We start from the raw sequence: 10,313 nt of genomic DNA on the forward strand, positions 1-10,313 counted from the left end.
TGCCTTTCTTTCCATTTCTCATTATAACTTCTCACCTAATTTGTAAATCAAACATGAAAAAATATCTCATATCATTTTTTATTATTTATCATTAAATCATTCAATCCAAGTGAGCTAGTCAATGCACATAATTTTCCCAATGGTAAGAGTAGGTGATGCGAGAAAATGGGGGCTTTCACATCAAGAAAGTGCACTTTAGTAGAAAGTTCAAATATAATGTATGCCAACTATTACTACACTAATCATCTAATTTTGGCAACCATATAGCTTGGTTGGAAATCACATTTGTGGGTGATGTGATAGAAGATAAGCCATCACTTTATTTTTAATTCTCAAGATCAATCTGTATATACTTTGTGGTTTACTATTCCCCTTTATGTTCTAATCACTTTTAGCACAAAACTTATCATCTTTGATAAGTATTATCTATATCATAATTGTGTACAATCCGTACTAGTATTCTTCATGCATGTAGGGCACATTATGGTTTCCCTGCATAGATAGATATCTTGGATTGCGATGATAAGTCCTGATATCTGTGCTATCTGACCTACCCATACATGCATGCAGCAGATAATGGGAAAAAAGGAGATTACATGTTTTGATTGCAGAGGACATGGAGGAGAAAAGAATAAGATTCACACATAGTGTAAATATCATTGCTCAAAAAATAATGTCATTTTTGCTTCGTGTACAAGCCCCATGTGAGACTGTTGGCGCAGGATATGGAGGGAGCTCTGTCTATGGGCTGGGTTAAAGGGTTCTCTTGCAATATATGCCACGCCAAAAAAAAAGAAGAAAAGAAAAGAGCGCCATTCTCAACAAAATCATTTTTTCGTTCCATTCTATTCATAGCAAAACATGTAGCTTCCTCAATCAATATATGGGGGCAAGCAAGACACAGTGCCTCTGACCAATTCAGGTTTTTGCCAAGAACAAAATTATCCTCCACATATACAATGGACAAGATTGACAGGAAAATTAGATAACTTACTCAACTTATGACTGTCCTTGGATTCCTTGGTCTTCCCTTGAATCCCCAGTAACTGCCAAGCCTCGGATTTTAACATCGTAGTAAACTTCTTCAACTTTTCGTAGGTCATACTTCATTCCTGTGGTGGATAAGAAATAAGATTGATCCAAGAACTCAAATCAACTAGATGAAACAATTAAGTTCTAAAAGCACCGTAAAGAAGATAATGGACCATAGAAGGAAAAGCAGAGTACAAAAATGATAATCCTACCATCAAACTTCTTGCGCAAGAAGTCGTTCCGGAGATTAAGCATGCGGAATGCCGCATGAAGATCTGTTAAAAATTTCAAGACCTTTCTTGGGCAATCATAATCCCCAGCTGTCACTTGGTTCACCACATACCTCGGCTGCAAAACCCAATTGTCATACTCAAATTCATCAATAGCAATTATTATTTTAATAAATAGCAATAGCAATTACAATACTACTGAATGTTGGCACAGAACTTCACATGAAAGTTCTAGAAGGTCCCTACAATGGCACTATAAAAGAAGTTTTTTTAGCACAATTAGTACTTCATCAGCCATGGGAAAGCCTTAAAACCTCTCATTCACCATAGGTTGTCAAAAAAAAAAAAAATCCTTCAAGAAAAACCCCTTGACCTGCAATTTATGATAGCCAATGAGCATAATGCTCTAAAAACCTGTAAACTGGTTGTTGATTTTCATGTTTTAAAGTACTGATTGACTAATTTGCTTTTTAAAATTCTTGGGGTTTCATTAATGGCTTTCGCAATTTTCAATTTTCCCACGATATCTCAAATCATAAGTAAATCTATGCGAGTCAACATAAGTTAAAAGCAAGCAACACAACAGCATGCCCTTTGAAGCCTGAAGAATGGAGCTCACCAATTCATTGGACATGAAACAAATTCCTGCAGAATAAGAAAAGATGCTACATCAGTACACCTACGAAAAATAGACAGCTCATGAGAATAATGGACTAAAAGAAAGTAATGGCAGTAGCATCATTTATGGCAAGACCATAAACAAAACATAAGACGGCTTTAAAAATAACAGAAGCTGCCTATATGGAGTCATCTGAAGTTATAATTACTCCAAATAAATCAATCAAATATGATGATAAAAAAATAATAAATAAAGAGAATAACTTAATGATAACAAGGACAAATCAAATTCAGTAAAATAGTAACTCCACACAGCTCCAAAAGACTCAAAACCAGCTATATCTATCAATTTGTATTACCCAAAATTTTCATGTATATGTGGAACTGCTTATCCACATTAAAATCTACATGTACAACAAACATATATATCAATGAAATCTTTATATAACATTTATGTAATGATCTTTATAATACAAACTTCATTGTTGGAACCACTCCCAACTATAAACTAAACTTGATGATTTACAGATAGCAAAACCATGGCGCAGAATTTTTATAAATAAATCTGCTGCTAATAATCATTCCACATTTTTTTCCACATGTCCCACAAGGAATGGAGTTTGAGCATGGTGTAGGAAGTCTTGTTTCCAATACAGTGGTCCACCTTCTGGTTCTATTTGCACAAATCCTTTGTGGCTTAACAATTTTTTTAAAACATTTTCAGTAACTAGGGCCAGTGCAAGGCAACAAAAACCCAAGTATTTGTTTCATTTTTCATTCCCAAAACACATTTCCAACAGAATGAATTTATCACACCCGACAGTGATCTTGCTACAAATTTAGATTGGAAACTTTAAATCACTCACCAATAAGATAGTCTTCAATATCCAGACCAAATTCAGAATTATTCACTGCATGATTGATCAGCAATCAAAAAAAGGTTATTCTGGCAGTTAGTATTGATAAAGAAGTGATGATTGAAGACCACTGCAGATTATTGAGGAACTTGCATTGACAGCTGACTATGATAAATGAACATAAAACGCAGATGGCAAGTAATTCCAACCAGTTCTAGACTTCTAGTCACCATTAAACAGTATGGAGGGAACATTTTCTCTTTTTTTCTCCTAATAATTAAAAATACAGACAGAAACGCCAAGACAACAAAACCAATTTCAACAACTCGTAAATGGATTAATGTGTATGGGATGGGGTATTCATAAATTTTCTGTAGGATGAGATCATGTTTCAAAGAAATCTACTATAACTGAAAATCCAATCAGCCTAAAATTCCACCAAAGAACTTCGCCAGGGTGAATGGATCCCATGGTTGTCAAAATCACAATGTTGATTGTAGGACCCTATGATCCCAAAATACAAGATTGATCTATATCCCACTGAAATCTGTACGTAGTACAATCTTACAGGATCTTTTGGACCACAAAATCAGGGCTTGAGTTGTAGAGGCATATGATCCTACTGATGGACCTGTTTCTGTGTTTTTTAATTAATCCTTCTAATTATTTGTGCCTTACACCCCAAATGTCAATAATTAACAAAGCACAAAATTTAGTAATTGTAGTAAGTCAGTCAACTAAAGCTTTGAGATTCTGCAACAAAATCCTACATGGTTGAGCAAATCTGGAGTGAAAGCTCAGCAATTTGTCTTCTTCATTTCGAAATGTGTGATTTTGGCAAGAGATGTTCCCAACCAGTGTCCCCAACAACCCACTCCTTTATCAGTGATTTCAATCTCTGTTTTATGACTCTCATGGCTATTGTAATAGAGCATATGACCAAAAAGATATAACACATTTTTTAAATTTATTATCATATTTATTCAGTAATCAAATGCAACCGATTATTGTCATTTTCTTTTTTACTTGTTTCTCTCAAAACAACAATTATCTTATCGTCAATTAAATCCAATTCATTTTATGGCTATTTGATCAATAACAACCAAGGATAGTTTGTTTTTGAGATTAGAGGGTATCTAATTTAAAAAATGTAAGATATTTAATTAGTTGATTTATAAATTTTTAATAGTTTATTCGTCCATGAATTGTGCATGATGGTATGCCCACTTGATCCTCTCTTGCACCTTTGTATAACTTGCTTATTAGAACTTGTAAATGATCACTTCTACAATTTGAGCTATGTACTCAAAATTTGCAAGGTGAAACAAAACAAGGTGATTAGTTTTCTAAAATTTTGTTGGATTCCAAAACTTTTTACTAACTTCTACGAATTATATTCGTACACTTCTTTTTTTTCCTTATTTTATAGAATCTTATGATTCTCAATCTAATCCTACAATCCAATTCTACAATCCCAAAGTAAAGAGGAATGTGGACCATGTGGCTGCAGGCGTGCTCTGTTCAGCTTTCTTTCTTGATGTCAATGATGTAAGCCGAAAAATACCACATTGAAGCCACTTAAGTTACATTTATAGTCTTTGAATTATGGTTATTTGGCAGAGATGATGCATTTTGTGTACTTGTGCAGGTTTGGTGAACAACACGCAATTTCAAGCAAAAAGTGGCACATAAGCAAGGGGAATTCGCCGCCTGCCATCCTACCACACATACGGCCAGCTTTCACTGCACGTGCAGCCCACTACCGCTCGAGTTGCCAAGCAATAAGCAATGGTAACCGGTTTTTGTAATCTTTGATAGTACATTTGTAGTGTTTGGATTGGAATAGTTGTAAAGCTATTGAGTTTAATTAAATATTCTTCTATCTTTACTCTTCATTCGTTTTCTGTGATTATTGAATGAATGCTTTACTTTCTTCTTCATTGTTATTGTATTCAAAACCCGAGACGGGTTATGCTATGACTAGACGGATTGTGCCACAAACCCTAGTTTAGAGTGGATGCTTAGTATCTTTACTTATTTAAAAGAGTTTGGGAAGATTGGTTCACGACATAGCAATCAATAACTGACAATCCCCCCAAGTTTTCTCCTTCTCTTAGAATTCTAAGGCATAAAGACAACCTAATCCCATTTTATATACAATTTGGTAACAGAAGCTCTTCAGACACTTTTGAAGAGTGAAAAACAAAATAGTTAACAAAAAAATTGCAGAGGAATCATGGAAACGACAAGAGAATAAATTTATGATGCAGAATGAAAGGGAAATTATCCTCCAAAGCTAAAGAGCAGCTCCAGTGTATTGCCCAGAAGATCCAAAACTCTTCAATCAAACTTTAATAATCTCTAGTTTGTGAATTTGGAACCTCAACCAAATTCCAGAAAGTGTAAGTAGTATTCCAAACAAAACTTTTTCAATGAGACATGCCATGCAACCAGCAAAGAGAAACTTTTTTTTTTTTTTTTTTGATAAATAGCAAAGAGAAACATCTATTATCCACTTATAAACTGCTCTTGAGAAAGAAGAAAGTACTAAAAATTCGAACATACAACCAAGTTTTTCCTCAGCATCAGTATGCATAAGAAGACTCCCTGTTTCTAGCCAATGCATAAAGGCCAACAGTGAGATTACCGTTTGTGTCTCACTCCTCCAATCACCGTTATACCTAAACACAAGCAAAAAAGGTCAATCACAAAAAATAAATAGTTAACAGAAAATTACAATGGTACCAACTTCCAAATGTCCCACTCACCTATAATACTGCCCAGGGCATTCATGAAGAATTTCAGCAAGTCGATGGAAAAGCTCTTTCAGCACCCCAATCTGAGCCTTAGCCTTCTCTAACACCTCTAAAAAAAATAGAAAGAATAGGAAAATTTAAGGCCTACCTTAATTTGTAATTGTGTTCTTGAAGTGTACACAAGAGCAAGCACTCATGTCAAACATTTAAAGGGCATAAACCTATCCTATGATGATAGAAGGGCAATTTCATTTCATCTAGTTTACTAAAAGATATGCATTGTATTATTTTAGACTCGAGCATTTCTCTCCATGCTTTGTACATGTAGCAATTACAAACAACTCACACTAGTTTAATTACAAATCAGTTCAGGTGGGTATTTCAAGTTTGGAAACCAAAACAACATTTATAAAGTCTGGATTAAAATTTCATTTTATTGTCCCTCAGTTTGCTTCTGGAAACAAAATGCATAAAACAGGTCAAAACTTTCTTCATTTCTTAAACCAAATGCACTGTAGGTTGGCATTTTGGAAGTACGAATCTTTTAGGCCCCGTTTGTTTGGGGTTTTAGGGAGGGGATTGAGATTACTAATCCCTTGGTATTACTAATGGGGTGTTTGTTTTGAGAGATGAGGAGGGGACTATTAATCCCTTGGTATTAGTAGTCCCCTTGGAAAGGGGATTGGTAAGGAGGAGTTAGAGATGGTATTAGAAAAATAGTGAGGGAATTAGAAATTTTTTCATTTTTTATATATTGGAATTTTTTTTTTTAAATATTAATGTTTAATTTTTTATATTTTTTTATTTGTTTTATTATTTTATATAAAAATAATTTAACAATTCCTCACTATTAATTCCCTCACTATCAATCCCCTCCATTCTATCTCTAAAAATAAACGGGGCCTTAATGATGGCTTTAAATAAGCAAGAAAAGTAGCTCCAAAACGCTAACCAAACATTTGTTCAAGAATGTTCAAACTAATTTCCTTTTCCTTACTACCGTTTTTCTCTTTCTTCACTTTCTCAGCAACAAAACATATTTTTCAAATCACTTTTTTGAAAAAAACTCAAAAAACTAAAACCAAACGTAGTGTATGCTACTCAAAAACACTGAACCCAACCAAAAAAAAAAAAAAAAGATGCACAAATCAAACATTACCTCAAGAATGTTAATGCACTAGTTTCCTTTTCCTTTCTAACATTTACCCCCAAGAACCACCACACTACACATTTCTCTTTCTTCACTTTCTCAGCAACCACCAAACAGATGCTACTAAAAAAGCCTCTAAACCCAATTCATTTTCCTTTCTAACATTTCCCCCCAAGAACCACACTACAAATACATTTCTCTTTCTTCACTTTCTCAGCAACCAAAACAAATGCCTGCTAAAAAAACCCTCTACACCCAACAAATAAATAATTATAAAAAAAAAAAAAAAAAAAAACAGAGAATGAGAAATAGTAGTAGAGTGGGTACCAGGAATGGGGCGAGACTGATGAACCAAGAGGAGACTAGAGTACATGAGCCTGGAAGCGGACTCAATCTCCATCGCGACAGCTCGAATGCGATCGCGTAAGCTTCCAGAATCTTCAAGATGGTGACGGAAGTCTTGGAACTGTTTCTCCAGGGTAGAAGAAGGAGAAGGAGGCGCGTGACCTCCACCGTCCGCCATTGAAGAGGACGAAGAGAATGATCGAAGCTTGAAGAGTGTGGAGGAGAGAGAATTGGGGGAAATGGAGGAGCGAAGAGGGAAGAGAATGAGGGGAGAGAGGGGTGTAGGGTTAGGGTTTAAGGAGCGTGATGAGAGTGTGAAGTAGTAGGAGTAGAAGGCGTTTCGAAACGCTGACTTCATAGTATTACAAAGGCTTGTCTTGGTTGATTTTGGGGTTAGTCTTTAGTGTTTTTTGGGTACGAATAAATTACAGTATATAATTTTAAAAAAATTATCACTCTGTTACTCTCTTTGGTTTTAATTTTCAAAATTTATTTTTTTTTAATTTTATATTTCTATTTTTTATTTTTTATTTTTTATTTTTACTAAATTTTAAAAATATTTTTAGTATTTTTTTTTGATTTTTAGACACACTTAATATAAATACACAAAAAAATATAATATTTATGAAAAAAAAATCTTTAAAAAATTCACTCAACACTAAAAATACAATAAAAATAAAAAAATTCAATATATTTTTCATATTTTTTGTGTATTTATTAACTTTTTAAAATATTTTTTTACAAATATTTTACTATTTAGATATATCTAAATAAAATGTATCTAAAAAAGTTTTTAAAAAATGCTTGAAATTTTAAAAATATTCACTAAAAATAAAAATAAAACACACGAAAATATAAAACTCAATTTCTTGAAATTAAATTTAAAAAATTCAAACCAACACATTGATTAGAAATGTTGATTATTGGAAAATAATTGAAAAAATATATTTAGGTAGCATTTGATAGAGTTTTCTAAGTATGATTTGAGAATTGAGTTGTATTTTGAGTTTGTAAATTTTGAAATTATGATTTGAGCGTGAAAAATTTGTTTGGTTATAAGTTTTGAAAAGAGTTTTGAATTAAATTTTGAATATTTGATGTAACCTATGAAATAAGAAAATTTATTTGGTTATGAGTTTTAAAAATAGTTTTCAAAACTTATTTCAAATTATTATAACTCATAACCAAACACACTACTCAAAACTTTATTGAAAATTCTAATCAAAACTCATAAGCAAACTCTTTTTAAAATTTAATTCAAAAAGTAAATTACAAAAAAAAATAACATTAATCATTTTTTTAATTAAAATATTACAAAGGAAATAAATTTTTTTTTCAGAATAAATATTCAATTACTGATTTAAAATAAATTTTGATTTGTGTATTTAGTTCGAATTTTTTTTTCATATTTTGTAGATAAAATATTTTTATATTTTTAATAATTATTATCACAAATAATTTGCTGTTTATTGTTTTATTATTTTTAAATAAATGGCCAAAAAATATTAAAAGCTATTATATATGTAGGAGTCAAACAAAAATTCGAATATCATTTTTGTAGCATCTACGCAATTTATCACACATAATTCAATTTTATTTGATGTATTAATTTTGCTGATTTTCATCATTGATGAACCTTAGTTGATGAATCAGAGGCTGTGTGAACCTGAGTTGACGAACATTCATTTACTCAAATTGATGACCAACCTGACTTCAAAATACATGCCTGAACATTTACTTCATATTAATATTTACTCTGCAAAACAACCAAAACCTTCATTAATGTTTCAACCACCTCCATTACTTGCCCCACCAGGTTCACCCGTCCACCACCTACTGTCGTTAATTTGTTCTTACAAATTCAGTCTATAAGAAAGCCATTTTGAAGACATATCGGTGTGAAAGAAGAAGCCAAACAGAGCTGTTTATAATTTACAAATTCAGTGAGATATAACAAAGCTTGCACATTTTGGTGTAAAAGAAGAAGCCAAACAGAGTTGTAGGAGATAAGGGTCAGAGCCTAAGATCACAATTCAGTCCGAAATTTACCCAGCTGCACATCACTGGTCAACCGACAGGGGTCAACCGGAGGGTTTTCCAGCCGGTCAATTGGTTCCACTACCCGTGCAGTTTAATAGCAAGCCTCGGTTTAAGCATTTCTTCCATTCAGTTTTTCTATACTTTTGCTTACATTTTCACCCTATTTCCTTATCTCCCACTAAAATTTACCAACTCCAATACCCACCATTCACAATGTAATTATGCGTAGAACAAAAAGAGTAAGACCAAAACTTAGTGAAACCTCTAACCCAAGGCCATGCTAACAACAGCAACAACAACCTCAAATTAGGCCATATCCAAATGAGGATTTTCTCATTTACAATTATGAACAAGCCTATCAATAATTTTACAACTGGCCAATTGTTATCGGGAGAAGGGTAAATCTTCCTCCTCTATGATCTTCTCTTGGTTGCTAAACTTGATACGATGGGGTGGCTAAATTTAATTAATTTACCCCAAAATATATATTCACACCTTGTGTATTTATTTTACATTCACTTGAGACTTATTAAGGGAGAAGATGAAGACTTTAGTCTTACATCTTATGTGAAAGGTAAAACTATCACATTTAACATTCGCACTTTGGCACAAATTATTGGAGTTGAGTAAGAGGATTTGCATATTTGTTTTCAGAGTGAGTCTGACTTGTTTGACATTGTTGGCAATATAAGTGAAGGTTATACTACTATTTGTGAGAGGCGATTTACCAGTAGTAATTTTCAAGCACGACATTTGAAACCCCACCTTCGTATTCTTCATCGCTTTATAGTAGAAAATGTCACAATTCAGTTCAAAGAGAGGAAGATGACCTGTGAAGAATCTTCAACTGTGATCTTTAGCTTTAAATTTCTTTGCACGTGAAACTTTTCAGAAATGGAGAAGACTAAAGAGAGAGAATATGTATGTTTGGAAGCTTTTCAGAGTGGAGAAGACGAAACGAAGAAATCTGCCAAATGGGAAGTAGAGTTGCATTTTAAACTGTGTGGTGGAATTATATTTTGAAACTTGTATCCAAATGTGAAATGCAAATAGAAGGGTGGAAATACATTTGGAGAGCACAACCAAACACAGCCGTAGTTTCTCCTTCTCAATTATTGTTAATCATGTTGTTTAATTTTGGAGTCCTGATCCTCTCCAGCCAGAGCCTCCGGCCATTCCTCCTGTCAAGGGCCAGGATTTGGCCATGTCATCAGGGCTGGATCCTACGGGTCAAATCAAGTTTGGTTTAAAAAAAAAAAAAAATTGAATTTCTTTGTATTCAACA

At 33.2% G+C, this 10,313-nt stretch overlaps 1 protein-coding gene across 1 annotated transcript; it reads right to left on the minus strand.

Annotated features, from left to right (window-relative positions):
• Positions 1-815: 815 nt before the first annotated feature.
• Positions 816-7,387, minus strand: LOC114300848 (Translin family protein). Its single transcript, XM_028245734.2, has 7 exons — positions 6,971-7,387; positions 5,506-5,602; positions 5,303-5,418; positions 2,747-2,791; positions 1,882-1,907; positions 1,245-1,380; positions 816-1,112 (listed from the first exon to the last, which is right to left on the minus strand). Exons 1-7 carry the CDS (start codon positions 7,344-7,346, stop codon positions 1,000-1,002), a joined length of 909 nt encoding a protein of 302 aa, XP_028101535.1. The 5' UTR covers positions 7,347-7,387; the 3' UTR covers positions 816-999.
• Between the last annotated feature and the right edge of the window lie 2,926 nt (positions 7,388-10,313).

The sequence above is a fragment of the Camellia sinensis genome, chromosome 3 (genome assembly GCF_055761805.1).
Source record: "Camellia sinensis isolate YWXY chromosome 3, ASM5576180v1, whole genome shotgun sequence".
NCBI lineage: Eukaryota > Viridiplantae > Streptophyta > Magnoliopsida > Ericales > Theaceae > Camellia > Camellia sinensis.